Source organism: Solanum dulcamara, chromosome 1 (genome assembly GCF_947179165.1).
Source record: "Solanum dulcamara chromosome 1, daSolDulc1.2, whole genome shotgun sequence".
In the NCBI taxonomy this organism is placed as follows: domain Eukaryota; kingdom Viridiplantae; phylum Streptophyta; class Magnoliopsida; order Solanales; family Solanaceae; genus Solanum; species Solanum dulcamara.
This window is the reverse complement of record NC_077237.1, coordinates 75098831-75124577: the sequence shown is the minus strand read 5'-3', so window position 1 is coordinate 75124577 and position 25747 is coordinate 75098831. Positions and strand designations below refer to the sequence as shown.

Below are 25747 nucleotides of genomic sequence, written 5' to 3'. Positions count from 1 at the left end.
TTACTAGTCATTTTGCCTTTGCTTTTTCCTAAATATTGGCCAGGGAAGGGTGGTATGATTGATTTAGATCTCGTGAAGTAAGAATTGTCGGCCAGTTTGAATTCAACACAAATCAATTCTAATTAGCTGTACAGAAAATAACTCAAAAGGCAAATATGTCAGTCTGCATTCATAACAGATAATGCAAAATATCACATAGAAAAAAGATAAACACATAAGAGTTGCTTTGTTTGAAGACAAGATAACCCACAAGTATTGAAAAATGACAAAATAGACAGGAATTTTCCTATTGAATTATGGATTTAGTGTATCAAGAAAGATGACTTATGTTGAATCAAGTTCTTCTTGCATCTTTCATGGTTGGATCTCGACATCTACTGATGTGATATTAGTATTTCTTTGAAAAATATGAAGGGGAAAAGCAAGCTTTTAAAAGATAAAGGTCAAACATTGAAAAGGCTGCCTACGTATCTCACGAAGAAGATGCTCGGCCCTACCGTAGTTTTACTAGCTTGAGACTTTTTCGACATGAGATGACAAATCAACCCTTTTTTGAGAGGAGAGAGAGTAAGATTTAGGACTTGAAAGTGAAATTCAAATTTTATAGGGAAACTAAAGACTCTAGGAGCATTTGGTCGCACTCTGGATAGTGACTTGGTATTTGTGCTTTGGGGGATTTAGAAAAAATATTTTAAAAAATACTAGGCTAGAATGTCTTCAAGTAGAGCAACACATTCACTCAAACAATTATGACATAAAGCAGATAAACAATTATTGCGCGTTCTAAACAAATATGTGACCCTTTTGTGCCTAGGGTAGGTCTAACGATTTGAATGATGTATAACGTCATTTGAAACGTTTCATTGCCGCAAAACTTATATTTATACAAATATTATAAATAAACTGAATGGGGATACATAATGGAGGAAAAGGGATACAAATAACTAGTCCCACTTAGGGGTAAAATACTAAACTAAGCCTTCATAGAAAATCCTTCGTTCTTAACATCTCCGAACATCAACCTCTATTGGATAAAATAGAAACTTGTAAAGATTCTTTTTTACAAGACTAAACTATTAAAATAAGATCCCAACCCTAATAAACAATGGTTCGCCCAACAATGTATACAACCTTCAAATTAAGCACATAAGCATGAGCGTCCAATTGGTTCGTAGGCCTTTTGGACTCAGGGTAGTCTTTCTAATGGGCCAAACATGCCTTGGGTGTTAGGTCTAATTAAAGGGATTTGGCCTCGCTCTATGCTAGGTTGACTAAGAGTGGGATTTATTTTAGTATACCAGTGACCCAAGCGGACAACTCAGGCTGGAGGAAGTTAGCGACCGTTGATCATTCAGTGGCCAACTTATTTCGCCAGGGTACCCCCTAAGAACATTTGGATTCAATGGTTGCGACCTTCATAACCATCATTTGAGTAAGAAAAAAAATGTCATGGCGGAATTATGTTTTGCATGCGATAACAATTCAATATTCGTAATTTAAATATATAAGGCGCAAATAAAGAAAGTAAATTACTAATTATTACATTCCCGAATAATTAGTCAAGTAGATTAGTCAAATCTAACAGTTAGAGCCTTATCAAATTCCTAGAGGAGTCGCCATTTCTTTTATGTCGAAAATTAACAGTTTAAAATTAATTTCAATTTTATAGAGAAAAAAACAATTTTAAAAAAGAAGAGTTGCCACTTAATTTTTTAAAGAAATTAATAAAACTTAATTTAAAAGACCCAAACAAATTTAAGTCTTAAAAATTCAGAGAAAAAGGTACGAGTTCTTATTTCCACTTTGAGAAGGTGTTAAGCATTCAAAGTGGCCGCTAACGCGCGGTTATCGGTGATTTGAAAACTTTGATTCTGACTAACTTTGGGAAAATGTATTTCTGACTAACTTTGGAAAAATGTATTTAACATTAATCAAGGCATTGAACTATTTGAAAGGAATATAAACTTTAAAACATTTAGGATAAGTTTTAAGAGAAATAGACTAGGTATGAAAATGATTAAATAAAGGAAGGATAATTTAAATAAATCATTTAAATGAAACAAATGATTATAAAAAGGGGTCTCTCTTCAAGGGATTTAATTAAGTTATACTAAACAATTAATGTTAGAATTAATATAGGATAAATAAATATCATCCACTAATTTAACAAGAGTAAAGGCAAGCGAAATAATAAAAATTAGTGATGCCTAAAAGGAATCATTTCATTTAAAAAAAAATAAATTAAACTACCCCAAATATATACAAACAAAAATATTTAAAAGTAGAAGGGAAAAAGTATTTATGTACTCATATTCTTCGGATAAACGCCGACTCATTAATTAGAAGACAAAAATATAGTATTTTGTCATTTTTCTGCTCGGGTCGACTTCCATTATTTTCGAAGGGTCTATCTACCCCTACCCTCCTAAGTTTATATATTATTATAATCCTAAAGTGATCTAAAAGAAATAATACAAATTAACGTCCTAAAAGGTGTCTAACGTCCAACTTAATATCCAAGAGGCATTGGACGTACTATTAGGATAGGTTTTAGACTAAAGAAAATATAGGCATCCTAATTAAACATATCATCAAACAAAACAGATAGGACGAGCAGTTAGTACATAGAATCTCAAGTAAGCCTCTAGATTAATTAATTAACATGCTTGAAAACACAGATAAATAGCGAAAAGTCTTGACATCATAAGTCTGTGCTCACTAGATTGATCTTACACAAATAATGTATTAAAATATCTATTAAATCCTGGCACAATTTTTATGTGCATTATTATGTTGAAAATGAATGAAACTTTATAAGCATGATTTTATGACATGGTATGATGCTAAAAATTATTTTAATTTTCTATACACGGGATTTCTAAAATATATAACACGCTGAAAATTATTTAAAATTTATGGACGTGATTTCATATAAACTAATATGCTATAGTTTGGTTGAAATTATAAGGCATGATATCCATTATTAAACATGCTGAAAATTATCATTAATCTTATAAGCATGATTTCTAAATGACATGTTGGAAATGTTATTGATTAAAACAGATAGACGCAATATATTGAAAATATAGAATCCCATGACCATGATTTCTAATTCATAATATGTTAAAATTATTAAAATCTTATAGGCATAGACTCTATATGAAAACTTATCAAAATTCTATAGGCATGATTTCTATATATGTATTAACATGATAAATATTTATTAAAATCCCATGAACATGATTTCTATACATATTAAAATGCTAAAAATGTTAAATTAAACCCTATGAATATGATATCTAAATTGACAAGAATAGATGTCACTAATATTTGGGCATGATTAATTAACGAGATCAATTTTAACCTATAGACATGATTTTTTGCTTAAAGTAACCTTTTGAAAAATATTCATTACACATTAAAAACATGCTAAAATTTAAATATGATTTATAATTAGTAAAATATTCATTAAGTCCTCTAGACATGGTTTGCTATATAATATTAACATAAAATTCTATGAACATGATTTCTAAATGATTAGCACGTTGAAAAATATTAATTAAGATATATATAGACATGATATATTAAAATTATAAAATCCTATGGGCATGATGTCTATATGAAATGATATTCAAACCTAGATACGATTAAATCATCATCTTCAAAATTATTTAGTAGATCCTACATATATAATGTCTAAATAATTAATACGACGAAGTTATTGTTTGAAATTATAAGCATGGTTTTAGATTTAAAAGACAAATTATAATGTAAGATAATCATCAAAACAATTACTCTAATGATATTTAAATAAAAAAATAAACAAAAATAGCACATATAAAATAGGTAAATTATTTTTGAAACGTATATATGATGATAAACGATATTTAATAAATTAACTTTAGACCATTTTCTTTTTTTTATTTTGTTTTTATTTTTATTAAAGCAAATCTTGTAAAAAAAAGAAATATTAATATCGCGAATAAATGAGCCTAAACATGTGGATATGAATATTATAACTAGATCAGGTAGACATGTATCCCAAATACACACATAAATTTATGATAAACTAAAAAATATATAAAATAAGCAAGTAGCATGTATATTCCCTTGTAATGACCCGTTAGATAATTTTGATAACGAGTCATCCTCCTTTCATAAAAGACCCTTTTCGTAAATTTAAGTTGAAAACTTTAGACCTTTCGGTAACTTTAGTTAATTAGTTGAAGGATAATTTTAGAGAATTAATTTAATTAATGGGCTAAAGTGTTAATTTATTTAATACCCTATACCACTTTTCTTATATTTATTAAAATAGGTTAGTAGGGTTTGTAAATTTTAATAGATAATTAGTTTGGAAAAGGAAAACAATAATAAAAGAAAAGAAAAAAAATAATATATACATATATAATCTGATGGCCTAATTCCATCAGATGTAACAAGAAAAAAAAAGAGAACAGCGACGCCGACGGAAAAAAATGGAAAAAACAAATATAGAGGAAGAAAGAAAAGAAAGGGGAAAAGAAAAATAAAGGAGAAGAGAAAAATAGGGATTTTCATTCCAAAGCGTCAAAGTAATTATTCTCATCCTTTCCATTAAATTTTCATGTGATTATGAACATATTTTTAGAGTATATTGGTGGAGAAATAACGCTGAAATAAGAAAATATGACCCTAGAGTTCTTCACATAAAATCTTGATTTGGGGGTCGAATAACGATCCATTTTAGCTGAAATTTGATATGTGAGTTTATTTTATCACGAGTGAACATAATTGGAAAGAAAATTTTAGATTTGACTTCAATGACTCAGGATGACTTTTTGACCCAATTTGTTTTATCCAAAAATAAATATAGCAATATGAGTATCATTGGATTCGTATTCTTGTGAAGATTATGTATTTGAATAGATTTTGATTGTTAGGAAGCGTTACGAAAGTCTCAAGTCATAAAGTGATTATTCAATTTAATTAAGGTTTTAACCCTAGTTTTAAAATTCAGAAAATATGGGAGTTGAAATGTTAAGTTGCATCAAGATTAAGAACGTATTTATAGATTTGCTTAAAGTTTTTGGTCTAGGCTAGACATATGGTAATAAGGGTGTTGTTAGTTTCGAAAATTTTATTGTGATTATTTATTTGACTAGATTACGTTGATTTGAAGGCCCAACGAAAAGGGAAGGCTCAAGTCCTAGAGTGATTGTTTGATTAATTAAGGCAAGTGAATTTCTAAACCTCAGTTTAAGCTTGTAGATGCTTGTATTTCCGTGTTATGTGTACTGGAGAGTAATGAGAATTGAACTGAGTTATTGACTGTATGATTGGCCTTAAAAAAATAGAGATGAGGGATACAAAATGGTGATCTAATGACATGTATTGGTGGGATTGATATATTGTGATTATGGGTTTATTTTGGACATGTGAAATGATTATGTTGATGTGAGATAGGAAAAATTCATTATTTTTGTCATGTTATTATCGTGAATTATATAAACATAAATTGATTGCATTGGTTCTAACATATTGTGTTGAGATTGAAAATGATATGAAACAAAAGAGGTCGGGCCACATGCTCTGTAGCAGGTATTATAAAACGAAGGGGTTAGGCCACACGCTCCGTAGAAGGATATATATATTGAGGGGACGGGCCACACACTCCATAGCAGGTTAAATGGACAGAAATGTCCCTCATGGGTTCTGGACTGTAATTCAGTGGATGTGTACCGATAGGACAGACATGCATCATCTCATTGCATTGCAAGACATTTTTTTGATATTTGTGAATTCGTGTTTACCCCTTTATTGCTCTGTATATGCTGATCTTGACTTGATATGATTCATTAATAAGACTATTGATGAGTATTCGTGGACTGTATTACTATTATTATTGTACAAGTGTAGAGTTGGGCTGATTTTATGCAGGTTGTAGTTAAGGAGGTTCGGTTGGGAGGACAGGAATGCTCGTATCTATTGAGTTTTGCTTAGTTTTAGTTATCCACTTGCGGAGTACCATGTTGTTTGGTACTCACCTCTTGCTTCTACACTTGTGTAGGTTGTGAGTCCGGACCTGCTTCATCTCTTAGTGTTCTTTACTACGTCTGAGGCTATCATCTCGAGTGTTGAGGTAGCTGTTACATCCATCTAGCGGACACCTCTTACTCTTTAATATGTTTTAGTCCTATTCTAGAGACAAAGACAGTGTGACTATATTTTCTTTCGTACTTCGTTAATGTATTAGTTGCTTGTAAACATAACAACCAATTTTGGAGATTTTGAGTTTGTGTTACGTATTTTTGGTTAAGTTAAATTTGATTTATTTCTTTTTCTTCCGCATCCACTTTCCGTTGGGTATTAGGCTGACTTATCTCGGTGGATTGAGATGAGTGTCATCACACCCATATTCGGGTTGTGATATCCCTCCCCATGTATTTTCTCCTTTTATTATATACAAATTTTATTATTATCGGCCAAAATAATTAAGAAAGAATAATAAACAAATAAAAATAATAAAACAAGAACTAAAACTATCTGAATTCTATTCCAAATGAACTCTTTATGTCTTGAACTTTGAAGTCCAAACCCTCCTAAACCATAAAGAAAATACAAGCAACATACAAATAATATGGAGGTATAACATGATATAATTTTATTTCAATAAACCAAACAAGCAAGGCAAGAATATTTTTAAAAATAATAAACTAACATATAAAAAAAGGTTGGGACTAACCTGGATACTTCAGTTAGGAGGAATAAAAAAAATTCAGACAACGATGCCAAGAACTAGAAACAGAATATTAAAAGTATGCAAGAAACCTTTTCTTTTTGTTTTTGTTTTCGTTTGAGGTATTAAGAATGTAAAGTAAAATGTTTTCTCTTCCTTTCTCTTTACTCTGTCCTTCCTCTGTCTATGTCTATTCTCTCTTTTCTCTTTATTTTTTTCTCTGTCCCCTAAAAATGGAGATAGGGCTATTAATTTATACTTATGAAAAAACAAGTGATCGTGTCCAGAAAATCAACAAAACAGCTCAGAAAGATTTTTATTTAAACTTTGTCAGATAAGTCAGTGAGAGGGCCATTAATTTTCAAAAAAGATAGCAAGATTTTTGAAGTTTTGTCCACAAAATCAAACAACATCTGTTTTCCAAGATTTGATCCAAAATTTATTCAAAAAGATATTTCAAAAGTCAAAAAGTTATGTCAAAGGGACCCACTATCAATAATTGTAAAGAAATTATTCAACCAAATATTCAAACGAATTTTAAAATTTTATTAATGCAATAATATTCCAGATTTCACAAGAAAATAAATTCAATTGTATGGATCCAAACAAAATATCAAAAATATTACAACTTTTAACATAAATGTTCAAACAAAAATTCAGCGTAAGATTTTCAAAGATCTATATCACAGCTAAAACAGAATCACCAAACTCAACTTAATTAAGGCAAAATTCATCAACTTCATCATTTTCGCATAATAAACATCGTCACGAAGTTCATATTAGATCCGTAGACAAATGAAACTTAACAACTCATGATTTTGGCATTGCAAGCAACACTACAAAATTTATATTAGATTCGTAGACAAATTAAACTTAACAAATAAAATTTAACCAAAGAATTTAGAACGATAATACCGGAGAGGATTTGTAGAGATCCATCCTTAACGGAAAGATCTGGCCTCTTTATTGTCGATCCAATGGTGAGATACAGAAATTGACTTCCGATGAGAAGAATCCGGTAGAGCAACAACTTGATTTTTCTTTTCACTTGACCTATTTAAAGTACATGTCTTCTTCTGATTTCCCGATCTATTTTTTTCCTCTTAAAACTGCTTCATCTTTCACTTTATAATTTAGAACAAAAATTCTCTTAGAGAATATAGAGGATGACGTTTGAAGGCAAAGAAGATAGCTGGAGAAGAAGGAAAAGATGGGCGGTGTTGGTAATTTTGAGAGAAAGATGACGGAATGGAGGAGCGTGAGCTGTTCATGGTGGTTGTTTGGTCCTCGCTAGTGATGCTACAGTGCTGGTGGTTCATTGGTTGCAGCGGCTGCTCATGAAGGTGGAGAAGAAGTTGACGACGAGAGAGAGGAGGCCGGGGGCGAGTTGGAGGTGCTGCATTGAAGCTCCATTTATTATCACAATCACTGTCTCGCCAGAGCTTGCTGTGAGCAAATCTCTTCGTAGGAGACGAGAGAGTGAAAGAGAACAGGAAAGAAGCCATGGAAGCTCCGCTTTAATGGATCTTCGCTGGGGTTGGTGGTTCCTCCGGCTGGCAGGAAGAGGAGAGGAAGAAGGTGACGGTTGTGGTGTCTCGCTGGTTGGAGGTGGAGAGATGCGGAAGGAGAGGAGAGTATATGGAGAGGTCTCGAGAGAGAGGGCGGCGTATTTGTTCTTCTCTTTTGGAGAAGAAGATCAGAATGAGAAAGGAAAAAAAATCATTTAGGTTTAGGGCGTGGGCAATTAGAAATAGGAGTTGTAATCTTAGTCGTTCATCAATTTTGATGAGCAGTTGGGATTGGATTTTGGTATTTGATAAGATGAGATGGATGAGTGTGATTAAAAGACGGATTTAAGATTTGAATTTGGGTCATATTGAATTAAATTTATGCTAAAATTAGAATGAATTGAATAAAAGGACTATGCTTTAAAAAAATGAAGAAAAATTGAATAAATTGTTATCTAATTAATAACCGTAATATATCTATTGAATAAGTAAAATCATAAACTTAATCAACTAGTAATATTTTTATCCATAAAGTACTACTTATGTATATACTATATATATATATATATATATATATATATATATATATATATATATATATATATATATATATATATATAGATAGATATATAGATATAAAATAAACTTAATTAAGTAATATTTTACATATAAAGAAAATACACATATACATAATATATACTAAATAGACACGTAAAAATATTTGAACGTATGAAGCTTGTTATTTAAAAAATAAAAACACTACACACAATAGTAATAATATTAATAAATAGCAAAAATATTATAAATTATGAATGTCAAAATATACGATTTATTGGTTAAGCTAAATATGAACTCACTTACTTAATAAAGAAATATTTTTGAGAAATGTTTATCTATTAAGATAGCAATCCGAAAAGTAGTTACGGGTTGGTCAAAATTGGTGTCAACAGTATCAATATGCCGACAGAATATCACAAAGAATATATTTTCTACTAATTTAGAGTTTAATAAATAAAATTATGACTTTAATAATTTTCTCTTAATTGTTTGATTTTTATTTTCTTAAGAAAATAGTTCAATCCTATATGATACTGATAGAATATCAATATACCGATGGAATATCACAGAAAATTAAGCTCATTCCTATATGATATTGATAGAGTATCATTATACCGACGAAATATCACAGAGAATTAAGTTCAGTCCTATATGATACTGATATTGTATCAATATACTTATATGATATCAATATACCGATAGAGTATCAAAGATGATTAATTCATAGCAGTGATGTTGATGTCATACTGACGTCTAGGAGAAAGTGGAGGTAAAATGGTAAATAGTTTGGATCATGGGTCCCTTGAGGGTAAATAGTTTGGGTTAGGTCTAATTTGGATAAATAATTTCACAATTGTGTCTATTTTTTGTAGATTTTCCTTAAATCAACCCTTTGTTGGGCATACAAAAAGTAGATTTTTTGGACTCCTTTGGGCCTTCATGTGGCAGTTCCTTTGGACGTCAATGTGACATATAAAATTTGAATAAATAAATAAATATATATCTTAAATTACTATAATCTCTAAAAAAAATTACCATTTAAAAAAATTATAAAAATTCATTTTTTCTCTCTCTTCTAACCTCGGACACATCCCTCAAACTCTCCAAAATCACGCCTAACTTCCCCAAAATCATGCTTAGCTTCATCAAATTCTAAAAAAGGTAGAGGAATTTCTTCATCATCTTTTTTGTTTTCAATATATCAGAATTTTGAAGCAAAATAGTTTCAATTTACTGATATCAACTCAACTTAGCGATACATATGGATTTACTACCATCGTTTAGTATTGGTCTTACGCAATTAGATCCTCAAACGGAAGATCTTGTTCCTCGTGAATTTGATTTGAATACTGATGATTTTGCTAAAAATAAATTCAAACACCACAATAATCCTTTAATAATGAAGAAATTGTGGGCGGAAAAATTGCGGAAGGATGCTAGTTCAACTGCGAAATCACCGGCTGCAAAAGCTTCAAAAAAGGGGAAAAAGTCGAGGGTGTTACTATACGATCTTCTACCCAAGGTTCAAATTTCGAATGCATCTGGTTGATATACATGTGTTTACTTATGTTTCATGTTTATGTTTCAACTATTAAATACATTACAATTTTGTTTGTGTACGATGTATCTGGTACCAATGTTATTGTTGATACATAACGCCAATTATTTTAAACCTAAATCAGTATGAATCATGTTTATAGTTATGTATCAGATACATAACTATGCCAACTATGCCAACTATGCCAACTTTCATTATATTTTAATATTCGATACATATAGTACCCACTGTTATGTATCAGATGCATAAGTAAACACACCTAATACAAATAGGGGTGGGCATAAAATACCGAAAACCGAATTACCGAACCGAACCGGCTATTTCGGTATTTCGGTATTCGGTAATTCGGTAATTCGGTTCGGTATTTGGTACCAAAAATCATATTTTCGGTATTCGGGTTCGGTATTCGGTATTTATGTTTATACCGTTCGGTATTCGGGAAATACCGAATACCGAAATTATTTCTGTTGGGTGGGCCTCCTAAAACTAAAAGTCTCATTTTAAACCTAAAGGGATATAGGCCCACTGTAAGTCCAGCCCAATATTTATGCGTTAACAACCCAAAATTCAGTACCCAGACCCATTTGCCTGCCTACCATTCACAGCACTCTAAAAAGCCCTAAAGTGTTTTCCCCATATAAATACATCCGCATAAAACCCTAGCTTTCCTCTGCACTTTCATCTCCTCTAGTCTTCGGCCTCTCCGGTTCATTGGACGGTGAGCTCCGTTTATGGGATCTTCAAGCTGGTACCACTGCTCGTCGTTTCGTCGGACAGACAAAGGATGTTCAAGCCTCCTTCTATTCTCTTACTTACTATTTTATTGTTTCCTTTTCAATTTCTTTGTTTACTCATCTGCAGATTTTAGAAAAATTCCTAGGACAACCATAACAAAAACACCATGAAACTTAATGTATTCCTTCCCATACATCAACTACAGTGGACATCATGTGATTGAATTTTTGTAAAAGTAAGTTGTATGTTTCCGGTAGCTAAAAGTTGGTGCATTTGACAAGCCAATCTTTCCTACAGTTTTCTCATTCTTTTAATTGGTATACCTGATCATGTTATCTTTGACACTTTATCTTCTTTCGCCTTCCCATATGCTTTCTGACTTGTGGAGTATGTCAAACTTGGATGCAATAGATTTCTGATTTTATATCTTGATAATGATGGTTTAAAGTAAGACATTTTGTGTTTGATTTTTGCTTAAATTCATCCGATGCTTTTATTTGGCAGGGATGAAAGTCTACTGAAGAAAAAGAATTGAACTCTGAAGTGTGAACTCTAGGATGTTGTATGTTGTTGAGTCATGAGTGCTCTTGTAGTGTTGTTTGCTGCTGTTGTTTTTGCTGCAATTGTGAGTTGTGACTATCTATGCTTGGATGATGCATCAGCAGCATTATTGTTTAGTTTGTTATTAAAAATCTTCACATCTTTATTGTTGCTAATGTGAATATGATGTACTAACATATTCCGTGTGGACTTCGACTTCAATATGGTATTACCGAATACCGTACCGAACCGAATTTTAATTTACCGATTACCGAATTACCGAACCGAAGTTTGAAAGTTCGGTATTTGGTATATACTTTGAATTACCGATTACCGAATTATCGAATTCAAATTTTAAAAATACCGAACCGAATACCGAACGCCCAGCCCTAAATACAAAGTTGACATAATACGTATGGTGATGTATCAGAATTCGTGTCTCATATTTGTATTAGGTATTCTTAGTTGTGTTTAGTTATGTATCAAAATTACCTTCTACGATGTATGGGATGTCTATTTTTTCCTCAATTTATCAATTTCTAATCAATTGTAATTGCTTATTTCAGATTCATAAATGAAATACTGTCTCAATAGTGATTTCGTTGCTTTTGTATCATTCGTAATTTATTTAACACGTCCAGACTCCTGAATGTCTCAACAAAATCGATATATTCATGATGTATGTTCTCCAAAGTTACAAAATTTTGAATCAAAATTGAAAGGATGTTGGACGATTTGCTTGAACAACTTTGAATTTTGAATTTTTTGAAGGTAACGCATTGTGAAGGATTGATTAGCAGTGAATAAAACGTGATTGCATGTTTGATGGGATTGTAAATTGATTTTCCATTATTTTTCCTTTTTTAGCATAATGGATGGAATATTCCAATGTATCTGCACATTTGCTGATGTATTTTAAATCCTTTAATTTTAAGGAATTTTTATAATTTGTAAAATATTCAGAAATAATGTAATTCTTAACACAATAGGATTTATGTAATTTTTTAATATAAAAATAGCTCTTTTGGGCGCCCTTTTGGGGCTCCATGTGGTCGCAATCTTTTTCTTTAGCTTGAATTTGGATACTTCTTCCGTGATAAACATCTTCATGATTTTTCGTTGAAACCCATCAACTTTAATGGAGGCATGCCACTGTAAGCTATCATTTTCTCTCTTTTCCTTTAAGGAATTGTGTTATTTTTTCCGTACATGTTAGTTGGATTATTCTAATTTTTTCGTATAGAGTTGACGACCTATGGAGTTGTCTTTGATTAGCTTTTTATGTTTTTTTTTAAATCAAGGTGCTATAATTTCACGACCCAAGACGAGGGCCTAGACGTGACACGGCGAATGAAACACCCGGAGGTACCTCACCCAAGCCTCTCAGCATTCATTAAGCATTTCATTGGTAATGGTAAACAATAATAAGCGGAATTAAAAACATTTTCCATTTATGTCCAAACATACCTCTACTGATAGACTTGGCGGGGGCTAAGATATATCCCTAGCTCACCCTCATAATAAATGTCAAGAAATACCTTAATAAAAATCTTACTATTCTACATAACATAAGCTTAGAATAAAAAGGATGTTGTTCTCGAAACATGGGAACTCACCATAAGCAATTTTCAAACTAATACGAGTTAGCCACGTGGAGGAGATCGAGGAGCGACGTCGGTTCCTACATGGTGATATCATGTAGGCAAAAGTATGCGTTAGTACTTTGAATGTACTAAGTATGTGAGTATGCTATGAAATGAAGAACATAAGAGGGACATGAGAAATCAACATGCATAAGTGAATGAATGCGTTAGACATCATCATAGGAAACCTCAAAATATTTATTTTTGTGGGGAAATGACCATAACCGACATTTAAGACCATGTGAGCTATTACATGGAATCCAACATAAGCCCCTACGTTGGCACGGGGAGACTACTTGCCAAGTAGAACTCCATTCAGATTACATTTAATTATTTAACATTTGGTGGCTACAAAGGCCTAGCCGACAAGGGCTCCTATAGTGGCACATAGTTAATGCAACATGAGACTTTACTTAAGGACCCCTTAGGTCGAGTCCCCATCTACATGCTACATTCGGTGCTAGGTCAAATCCCACGGAATAACATTTATATATCATAATAACATAAGCATTGTATGACTTTAGACATCAAATCATCATCGGTGGAATAGCTCATTAAAACCTTTGGTTTATAATATCATCATAATGAACCTTGGTTTATAAGAAAATTAGGTCTACAATCAGTGATGGCATTCCGGGTACCATGCTAATCGGACCTTCCATTTTGGGAAAATGTTCAAAAGCATTGACGGCTTATAGGGAGGTCAAACATGCCATATCATAACCTTAAACATTTCATTTGATTCAATGTAAGAATTGTCCTTTCACATTGAAACTTTAATTTGGCTAAGAAGCCCTTTTATCAATCAAGCATTTCATAAAGACATTTCATTTGATTCAATGTGAGAATTGTCCTTTTACATTGAAACCTTAATTTGGTTAAGAAGCCCTTTTATCAATCAATTATTCAATCATTTCACAAGACTCCCTTAAATATAGGCATTTGCTTCATAAACTTTCATTTAGAGTCAAACTTTCAATCTAACTTCATTTCAATATAAGAAGACTAGGTGGGTTCATTTCATATAACTTTCAAATACATTTAAAAGAATACATGTATGCATGAGAGTGATATGAATGCATGAAATCAAACATCTTAAAAATAACCCACCATATGCACTTTAAAACTACTTTCAAGCCTTCATATAAGTGCCTTAATAAACCAGCTATTTCATGTAAATAAGAATCAACATAAGTTAATATAGGTAATAAACTTCAAATATTCAAGAATCTATACATTTGGAATCATTGTATGAAAATCCATAAAATTTCTTATCGCTTGAAATCAAGAGTCAATATGCATATATATCAATAGGAGTAAATAAATCTAAATATACCATAATCTATGCATTTGGAACCATTATGTAAAATAACATAAGATTTCATCATTTAAAATGGAAATACTAGATTGAGAAAACTTTTGGGCTCCATGGGTGGAAGAACCCATGGATGAAAACCCACATACCTTGAGGAGTCAACTCTTGAATGAAAAACTTGAAAAGAAATGGAGGCTTGAATCCTTGATTTTGTTTTAGGGCAAATCTTGTTGAAGATGAATTGAGAGAGAAGAGGGTGAAAGTTAGGGTTCTTTGGAGGTGAAAATGTGCAGAAATTGACCCCAAAAATGTTCCAAGTCCGTATATATTGTTTAGGGAATTGTCCAACTTGCCCTTCCTCAAAGAAAATCTGGAAAATGGGCCAAAAACCCTGCTGGCGCGCCGCGCCAGCACCCAAACTACTGAGGCTAGTTTCGGGCGCTATAGTGGCGCGTCGCGCCAAGCCCCACTGCAGCGATAGTCTGTGGAAAAAGGGTCATAACTTTTGATTCCGAACTCGAAATGAGGCAAACTCGGTGGCGTTGGAAAGAAGACTCAAAGACCTTTAATTTGATAGGTCATGGTCCACCCAATTATTTATATTCAAAGAGATATGGTCATTGGAAGTTGACCCGTATACGAACTCATTCGGAAACTTAGCCGAAACGAATTCTTTGGACTTGACTTGGTTTTAGGGATCCCTTATGACCCTAAATCACATCTAATACCCTTAAATTACTTAGGAATATCCTAACTCATGAATTCCCTTTAAAGTCGTCGAGTACGATCCTATACATACATGAAAAATGCTACGGGCCTTGGCGTAGAAATTTTTGGGGTGTTACATATAATGACCAGAATAATCTTGACTAATCTTTGTAAGCAAGATGAAGTTCATAAATTAGAAGAGGTGTGATGCAAACATGAATTTATTCTTGCACGTTGACCCCTTGGATCAAAAAAATCCCCATTGAAGATAATGGGGTTGTCATATTATGGGGTAAGTAAAAAGAATTCAAGAGTTGATCTTAAATAGTCCAAGAATGATTTATTTTATTGTTTTAATTCATTTTAGAATTCTAGTGTAACGACCCATTAGGTCGTTTTGAGTATTAGGAATTTTTAGTTCATAAAAGACTCATTTCATAAATTTTTAATTGGGTATTTTAGACTTTTCGATAATTACGGTTATTTAGTTGAGGGGAAAACGTCGATAATTTATTTAATTAGTGGGTTAAAGTGTTAATTTAATTAATACTCTATACCAATTATTAAAGAAAAATGATATGGTTTATAAATTTTTATACATAATTAGTTGGAGCAAAAAGAAAGAAAAAAAATGAAGAGAAAGCGACAAGAACAGAACGCAGAAACTGGGAGAAACAAATACGGAGGAAGAAAGAAAAGAAAGGGGAAAAGAAAAATAAAGGAGAACAGAAAAATAAGGATTTTCATTCCAAAGCATCAAGGTAATTATTCTCATCCTTTCCATAAATTTTTATGCGATTATGAACATATTTTTAGGGTATATTGGTGGAGAAATAATGTTAAAATAAGGAAATATGACCTAGGTTTCTTCACATAAAATCTTGATTTAGGGGTCGAATAACGATCCGTTTTAGCTGAAATTTGACATGTGAATTTATTTTATCATGAGTGAACATAATCGAAAAAAAAATTAGATTTAACTTCAATGACTTAGGATGACTTTTTGACCCAATTTTTTATCCGAAAATAAATATAGTTATATGAGTGTCATTGGATTCGCATTCTTATGAAGATTATGTATTAAAACATATTTTGATCATTCGAAAGCGTTACGAGAGGCTCAAGTTTTAAAGTGATTATTTAATTTAATTGAGGTTTAACCCTAGTTTTGAAATTCATAAAATATGGGAGTTGACATGTTAAGTGGCATTAAGATTAAGAACATGTTTATAAAATTAAGTGAGTTATTGGGGCTAGGTTAAACATATATATAATATTGGTGTTTACGAATTAGTTTACTTATAAATATCATATATTTGATAGATTGAGATTGGTCTGAGGCATTGAAGAAGGGGAAAGACATTGGTGGATTAGCTTGTTTTGCTTCGGTTCTTCGGTTGAAGTAGGTTATGGTTTTTTATTTATTCTATATCATAGATAGACTCTTAATAGTGATTGATATTCATTGGGTAATGTGTGAAGTTTACTACGCATTTAATTGTTGTGGTTTGGATGGTTGATTTGTTGTTGTGATTGATCTAAAATCCCGAGGCCATGAAATCCATAATCTTGAACTTGCCCTATCAAAAATGGTGCCTTGAATAAAGAAGCTTGATGAAATATTGTTAATGAAGTGGAATGTAATCATGAAGAATGATAAATTAATTATATTTGGATCGGGTGTCATATTCTGACACGGTATATTTGGATCGGGTGTCACATTCTGACACGATATATTTGAATCGGATGTCATGTTTCGACATGATATATTTGGATCGAATGTCACGTTCCGACACAGTATATTTGGATAGGGTGTCACGTTCCGGCACGGTAATATTAAAGGAAAATAAATTAAAATGACTTAATACTATCCAATCTCCAATAACTCATTTTCCAAAAGAGTGTGATATGGAGGCTTGAGTCCTCATGTGTGATCTTAATATTGTTGATTGGTTATGAAATTGTTCATTGTGTTGTCACTTGATCTTGATCTTGTTGGTTGCCACATGTTAAGTGCTACAGTTGATTTTTTGCTATTACTTATTGCATATTGATTCCTATTTTGAGTCGGCCGATGATACCTACTCAGTACATGTGGTCTTGTACTGACCCCTACTTGTATCATTTCTTGTTTTATTTTGTGGGGTGCAGCGAGTGTTCCACCGACTTCGACTCAAGCTCAGATCTAGTCAGTCTCCAGTTCATAAGATTTCAGGGTGAGTTATCCTTCTAGCTGGCGATGGAATCTCTTGTCATGGCATGGTGTCCTTAGTTTTCGAATACGTTATGTTATTTATTTATTTGGTGTTTGATAATTCGAGACTTAGTTTTAGAATTCAGATGTCCTTCATGTGATGACTTTCAGGTTTTGGGGAAAACGTATTTATTTGAGCTTCTGCATTATTGTTATATTTATTAGTTGGGATTTGTATCGTTGGTTCTCCCACCTAGGAGGTTAAGTGTGGGTGCCACTCATGACCCATTTTGGGTCGTGACAGCTAGACCATGCAATTTTTTTGCTCTGGATGATGATTATATTGATCCAATATCCAAACTGTAATTCTTAAATTATTGGAAAAAATTGGTAAGCCTGAGCAAAGAGTTAAAGCTTCTAAAAAGGTTGATGACGAGCCTACTAGATCAATTAACTTTGTAAATGTGGAAAGCAAAATAGATCTGAACAAAATAGAGTTGCAGCTGGATAATTTTGAAGATAATATGAAGAATATGAAAGTAAATGAGAAAAATGGAAGAGCAAGTTGGCAACATACAAGAAAAGGGATAACAACTTTAGTCACTTTCTTGTGTGTTCGTATTTTAAGTATAAATTTTATATTTCAAAATATGATGTACTTGAAAGGAGTTTCAAAGAAGTTGTAATAAGCTCTTGGTGTATTTGTATTTGTCATGTTGTGTGTGGGGGGTGGGGGGGCAATTACAGGTTTTGTATCGGGGTTAGATCTCAAGGTCAAGGTCATGGGGGGCAGGTCTCAAAGTCAGGGACAAGTCTCTAGATCAGTGTCGGGGTTGATGTTTGGTCTTGGGGTCGGTGGTCAAGGTTGCGTCTCGGGGTTGAAGTCAAGTCTCGAATGTCAGGTTCAGGGTTGGGTTCGAGTCTTTGTGTCGGGGTTGGGTCTCATGGAAGATCTCAGGTCGAGGATCGAATTGGGTCTAGGATTAGGTTTGGGTGTCCGTGCAATTTTATATTTTCGAATTATAGATAATTTGATGGTGCAAAATACTATACTTTCTTTGTGCACAAAAGTTAAAGCTCTTATGCGTGTCCTCCTTAGCAGGAATATCTATTCGACAATTCCTAAGATTTCAAAACTTTCCTATTTTATTCTCTTTCAAATTTTGGAACATTTTTCATCACATGAACTCCAAGGACTAGATAAACTGCAAGCAAGTCCAATCCTATCAATAAATGAAAAGAAAAACACAAACATTCTCAACTAGATAATGGTAGCATCAACAAGGATTGCGGTGGAGTGGTAAGTTCGAGCCCTATTGGGTATGAAGTTGCATTTGTTAGGTAACATTTTACCCCCAATGTGGGTCTTCAATCCAAATTTAATCGGGCTTCAATGAGGGTACCAGATACTGGATGGAACAACCCTCTCCCCCACCCCCCTAAAAAAAGAACTAGCTAATATGGTAGCTATCCAGTTTCTGAAGAGAACTCCTTCTGCAGCTGGACCAATATTCTGCCACAAGTTTAGCAAAAGAAGAATTGGTTTGCATGAGTCTTGAGGGTTGATCATACTCCACAAGCTCCCCTACAATAAAAATTACCAAATTTGCATTAGACATCTTTGTTACTGAAAGTCTGAAACTGATGCTCCAAGTTTACTACAATAAATAAACATACCAAAAGAAAGGACCATGACCATGTCACTATCTATGACAGTAGGAACTCTGTGAGCAACAGTTATTACAGTGCAGTTAGAGAATTCTTCTCTTATAATTCTCTGAAGAATTGCATCAGTAGCCGAGTCGATAGAGGCAGTTGCTTCATCCAACACTAGAATTCTGTTCCTCCTCAGAAGGACCCTTCCTAAACAGAAGAGTTGCCGTTGCCCCGTACTCCAGTTTTTGCCTTCATCACTGACTGTTGAACGCGAACTCAAACATAATAAGTACATGATATATCACACAAGTCAAAAGGATAATGGTCGTTACTAGATTTGTTGAAAATTTAACTCACCAGAGGAGTCAAGCAGGTTTGGAAGTATACTAATTGTAGCCTTAAGCTGGCATTTCTCTAGAGCCTGTAAACCATATGTATTGTTCAAAATATTATATGAGAATTGTCTAGTTTTATGTCGATGAGTTACAGAACTTACCTTCCATATCTCATCATCAGAATAGAGACCTAAAGGGTCCAAATTTGTTCGAACGCTCCCCTTGAAAAGTGTTGGTTCTTGAGGAATGATGCTGAGTTTTAATCTTAAATCCTTGAGACCTATAGAACAAATGTTAGTGTCATCTATGATAACTTGCCCACTGTAAGGCTCTACCAGGCGAAACAAGGCGCTTATAAGTGTCGTTTTGCCACTTCCTGTCCTTCCTACAACTCCTACTCTAGTCCCCTCACGGAAAGTGCAAGTTATCCCTTTGAGAACTAATGGAGCATTTGGACGATATCTAATCTGCAATCGAACAAGAATTATAGTGGTTAGATATAATATGATGCACAATATTTACAAAGTGTTACAATGAAGTGTTCAGGAACTGCATCCTAAGCACAGATGCATCCGTTTTCGGGTATATGTTTGAATGTGTAAGATTACAAGTTGTAATTATGCCACCTTAAGATCCAACAATTCGATTCTACCCTTGGTAGGCCATGACAATGGTGGCCTATTGTCTTCCACAATTGCAGGAGGCTCAGGAGGTATACACATGAACTGTTTGATCCTTTCAGCAGAAATGACATAGTTAGCTAAGTTGCTATACCAGCGGCTTAAGAAAACTTGAGTATTGGTAAGTGCCAATGCATAAGAAAGAGAGAGTCCGACAAGCCCTGAATGAAAGCAAGAAAAAAAACTATAAACAACTTGGAGAAATCTCGAAACACCTCCATAGAAAGATGTTAATATCAACAGGTGCAAATAATAGAATAGTCACCTGTAGAGACATAACCCTTTGGGATCGAAACTAGGAGAAAAGAAGCAGTGAATAGAGTGATGTTTTGAAGTGCTTCGGTTCTCAAAACTAACCACTCCAGTGCACCATTGGAGCAAAGAAAGACTTTTGCATCTGCATCGACAAGTGTTAGGTAGTTTTGAAAGAATCTTTCTACTGCTCCAAATGCTCTTATTGTGGCAACTCCAAGTGATGTCTCAGTTACATAATTCATAACAGGAGCCTTTGTTGTCCCATTGATTCTCATGAGCTCCTGGGCAGAGGGTTGATAATGTTCCTTCAGATGCAGAAGAAATATTAGTACAAATTAACAACTTAGCTTTACGATTAGAAGTATTTAGAGGAAATGAGCTTCACCTGGACATATTTTGAGCCCACTGTAGCAATGATGCCCACAAGGAGAACTTGCCATGTTACTGAGGCCATAATGCCAATTGTTACAAGCAATTCTATTCCAGCAGCCACCACATATGCATAGGAGAATGGGATCTCATAATCTAATACACTCAAATCTGATGATGCCTGAGGATACAGATTAGTACGCAATAATCAGTGAAACCTGTTAATGTCACAGTGTTTTCTTTAGTCATACGTGCAAAAGAACAAAATGTTACCCGAGTCAATATCCGCCCAACTGGTGTAGAGTCGAAGAACAACATGGGAGCATTGAAAATAGAATTTGTGAAACCAGAAAAGAAGGCTTTAGATGCTTTTAATCCCAGGAGAGCTGCAAATAGAGATCTAAGGTACACGAAAAATGCACTAACTAATGACACTGAACTATAGACACCAATAACCATAATATGACTAATTTTAGGACTTTGAATTGCAACTGCTAGCCAGTAACTTGCAGCAGCCTGAAAAGCGACAAAGCTAGCCTGAGTAAGTATGTTGGAACAGAGGAAGAGCGATCCTTTAGAGGTTACGACATAGTCTAGGAAGATCTTCCACATGGCAGTTTGACTTTCTTTTTCTTCCTCCTGTGTCAATTGTATTCCCGGATTTAATGTAACCTCTTTTTGGCTGTTTTCTTTAACAATGTCAGTCTCTTCTAGCTCATTCTCGAGTTCTGCATAAGGTTCGTGTTTATCTTTATAGGTTAGAGGATCAAGTCCAGCTACAACATCTATGTGAGCATTCACAAGCTGTTCAAAGGCCATCCCAGACATCAATAGCTCATTATAACTTCCTGATTGAGTAATTTGTCCATCTTCCATTACCTGGTAAAACAATTAGCAGATAACTATAAATAACTGAGTGCGATAAATGAATAAGAGCTGGAAAAAGATTCTAGCTAGTACCAGAATTCGGTCAACCTCAGAGAGGAACTCCACTTGATGAGTAACAAGAATAACTGTTTTATTCTTCAGAGCAGTCATAACACAATCCTGCAATTATGTCCAAACAATAAAATGCTGTTGTTTCTTTGGTCAGTAAATGTTCACATGCATGATAGCAAGTATTCACAGTTAACCTCACATTAAAAAGAGTTACTGCTGTGTGTGCATCTACGGCGCTAAAAGGATCATCAAGAACATAGATATCAGCATCACTATATACAGCTCGAGCAAGTTGAATCCTCTGCTTCTGTCCTCCACTCATATTCAGCCCTCGCTGACCTATTTCCGTGAGGTCACCATAGTCAAAACTATCAATATCTTTGTCTAGAGCAGATACCTTTACCGATTCATGATACTTGTTGTCGTCCATTGGCCTCCCAAACAGTATATTATCACGGACTGTTCCACTCTGGATCCAAGCGGATTGAGAGACATAAGCGATGGATCCATATACATGTACCTAGAAACAATTGCAAGGAGAGTTGAATTATAGGAGATACTTAAGAAGATCATGATATGAAGACTACTTTATTACGACTCACTATTCCTGCAGTTTTTGGTATTTCTCCAAGTATGGCATATAGAAAAGATGATTTCCCAGCCCCAACAGGACCACAAACTGCAATCTTTTGTCCTCTTCTTGCTTGAAAATTTAAATTTTTAAGCAATGCATCAGGTGACTGGGGATCCCAGGTGAAATGACCACCTACTATACAAACACTCTGTTCTGAATCCTCCCGAGGAGATGTCACTACATCTTCCGGTTTGATTTCATCTTCAAGTAGGAAACTATTTATCCTATCAAAAGAAACTTTGACTTGAATCACAGCTGACAACGCTTCTGGTAGCATTTTAACAGGTTCTGACATGGTCCTTAAAGCCGCCAACACAGTGAAAATCGTAGCAGCATCAAACGGAGCACTCCTGAAAAAGACAAGTCCTAAGAAGATGACACATGAGACGATTGTTGGGGACATCCAATACAGCAAAGTGCTATAAGCTTTCTTAATCTGAGCTTCAGCCAACCACTTGAATTCATCCTCCCTATGCGAGTTAATTGAGTTCTTGAAGTTTTCTTCCCAGGATTGTAACTTGATTATCTTCATACTATTGAGAATCTCAGACATGAACCTGAGTCGTTTATCTTGCGCAATCATAAATTCAGTCTGACATTTCTGAAGTATCTTTACAAATGGCACATTCAGCAACCCACAGATAATGAGGGATACTAAACCTGGAATTGCCCCGAGTCCAACAACTCCGAAAAGTACACCAACAGCTAAAAATATTTGTAGACCAGAGCTCCATCCTGTGTGAAACCACATCAGAGATTCTCCCATCCGGTAAGCATCCACAGCAATGTAGTTCACTATCTCTCCAGTTGAGTGCCTATGCCTTCCTAAACTTGAGAGTTGGAGCTGTTTTTGATAAACCGCCACCATTAGAACCGATCTTATTCTCATACCAACCCTTCTCGAGTAGAAAAAGAAATGTCGAGAAGAAAGAGAGTCAACAAGCTTGTCAACAACCAAGCACCCCAATAAGAGAACACCTTCAATAAAGGTTCTTGTCTCGCTACTTGAATAAGCCACAAATGCATATAGCATTAACGGAGAAATTACAACAGCAATAATCCGGAGAAATACTAATGCTCCTGCAAGAACGATTTGTTTCCAGTAAACTCTTGCTATAGCCTTAATGAGTAAGTCCTCTGAATTGTTCTGATAGTCCTCTCTTTGGAGAGATTTCCATTCACGGGACAATTGCTTGTAGGCTGAGATGGCTTCATCTTCATGTCCTAGACAAGGAATGTCTTCAAGAGCTAAAGTTTTTGAGTTTCCTAGGCCAATCAAACCATTAACCCAAGAAAATGACAATTTGCCAAAAAGAGTAGCTTGTCCTATACTAATTTCTTTGTAATCGGGTCGATCAACGAGTAGAGGTTCCACCAAACTCCGTTTCGAAGAGGATTGAGAAATGATGTGATAAAAGGTAAGTAAGGTATACAAGAAAATCAAGAAAGTGACTAGCCATGTCACCTGGTCCAGTATTGGGACGCTACGCGTTTTCATGGAAACTTCAATATTGAGAGTGGAAATCAACAGAAAGAAAATCACCCACCAAGAAGATATCAGTATTTGAATCCATTTAGATCCTTGAACAAGCAATGACACAGTTAAAGTGATCCAAATTATTCCGCAAACAAAGTATTGTAGCCAACTTAGATGATTAACACTGCCATCTTTACTACTAATAAATTTCCATAAACCTTGACCAAAATACACAAAGCTTACAAGAGCACAACAAAAAGAAATTCCTATAGCCATCCAATCCCTCCTGTAACCACTAATAACTCTAGTTTTTCCCACGAAACAGACGAGAAGGAAAAGAAAGACCAACAAGAGATTCAAGGAATCTACTATTGCTCTATGGATGCATAATGATCCCCAATCGAATTCTCCTCCACATATCCACAAGAATTTTCCTGCAGTATTCAAATATATTATGAATCTCTTGTTAGTCATGAATGCATTGATACAAAAGGAACTTGCTGGAAAACACGCGGATTCCAACATTTAAATTGAACTCATTTTACTTTTGAAATTATGGTTCTGAATATAAACTACCAAAAAATATTGACTTTAGTTGAATCCATAAATTATAAACTCCATTTGCAACCGGTGGAGAAGGTATTTTAACACATCCAGAGAGGCAGATTTCTGCTGATGGTGAAGAAAGTAACAAGATTCTTAAACACAAACATTTTTCTTGTTTCTTTTTTGGTAAACAAGAAAAAAACTAGCAACTGTTTTCTTCATTCAAGAACTAAAAGAGCAACAATGAAAAAAATATACTATTAAAAATCAAAGATACTGGCTATTTTTTCAGATGTTAATAGCTTATGAGGTGTTTTAGATAAATTAAATCAAATAAATTAATTATTTTTTTAAGCTTATTTTAAATCCAAAATAACTTTGAGTTAGCCATCTAAATACTTAAAAATATTGAAAATAGCTCATAAACAACTTATAAGCTAATCTAAAACGAGTTCTTAGTTCATTCAAATGGAAAACTAAGAAGTTAACAGGTCAAATAAAATGTAAGGAATGTAAAGGTGCATACCAAGTTGAACAGTATGTGCAAAAGCCATTGTTAGATAGATAGATGACTCTAATCAAATGGTATCAAATGGTGCTGCTTATCAACACTTACACCTACAGCTACCCATATGCAGTTGGTATTTATTGGAAAAAGGCATAAATTCCTACCTAACATTGTATTAGAAAAGTGAAACTATTAACCATACAATTGAGCAGCGCGTCAGATTCTCTAAACTAAAAAAAAATATTAAAAAAATAAAATTACCCCACTCCGACATCCTTCTTCTTTACATTCATCTATTATCTTCTTCTTCATACCCATCTCCATTTACTCACATTTTGAATCTTGATTTTTTTCTTTCAAAACTCATTAAAATAAAAAAAAATAAAAAAAAAATCACCCCACCCCTAGTTCCTTTCTTCTTCACGCCCACCTACCATCTTCTTCTTTATACACACCTCTATTTACTCTTCATTTTGAATCTTGATTTTTTTTCTTTCAAAACAGATTAAATAAAAGAAGAATTTTTCTTCCTATTTGGCAGAAAAGACAATTGGGGTTTGAGGGGATGGTCGGATGAGTAGTTAATAATTAATTAGGAGTTAATTAGTATAAAATATAATTAATAAAAAAAGGTTGATTAATAAAGAAAAAAAAGAAAAAAATATAAAAAATCAGATGGGTAGTTAATAATTAATTAGTATAAATCATAGTTAATTAAAGAAAATTTAATTAATAAAAAAAATATAAAAAATCGGATGGATGGTTAATAATTGATGGATAGTTAATAATTAATTAGGATTTAGTTAGTATAAAATATAGTTGATAAAAGAAAAATTAATTAATAAAGAAAAAAAATATAAAAAATCGGATG

At 33.6% G+C, this 25747-nt stretch overlaps 1 protein-coding gene across 2 annotated transcripts; it reads right to left on the bottom strand.

Moving 5' to 3' along the window:
* Positions 1–18648: 18648 nt before the first annotated feature.
* Positions 18649–24996, bottom strand: LOC129901019 (ABC transporter C family member 8). 2 transcript variants are annotated; one of them, XM_055976229.1, is made up of 12 exons: positions 24895–24995; positions 22314–24256; positions 21911–22231; positions 21733–21819; positions 21046–21651; positions 20789–20953; positions 20414–20708; positions 20095–20309; positions 19630–19935; positions 19491–19554; positions 19155–19394; positions 18649–19062 (listed from the first exon to the last, which is right to left on the bottom strand). In XM_055976229.1, exons 1-12 carry the CDS (start codon positions 24920–24922, stop codon positions 18929–18931), a joined length of 4404 nt encoding a protein of 1467 aa, XP_055832204.1. In that variant the 5' UTR covers positions 24923–24995; the 3' UTR covers positions 18649–18928. The 2 variants fall into 2 exon arrangements, with proteins under 2 accessions (XP_055832204.1, XP_055832136.1); XM_055976161.1 differs by having other exon boundaries at positions 19491–19935; positions 24895–24996.
* Positions 24997–25747: the final 751 nt, after the last annotated feature.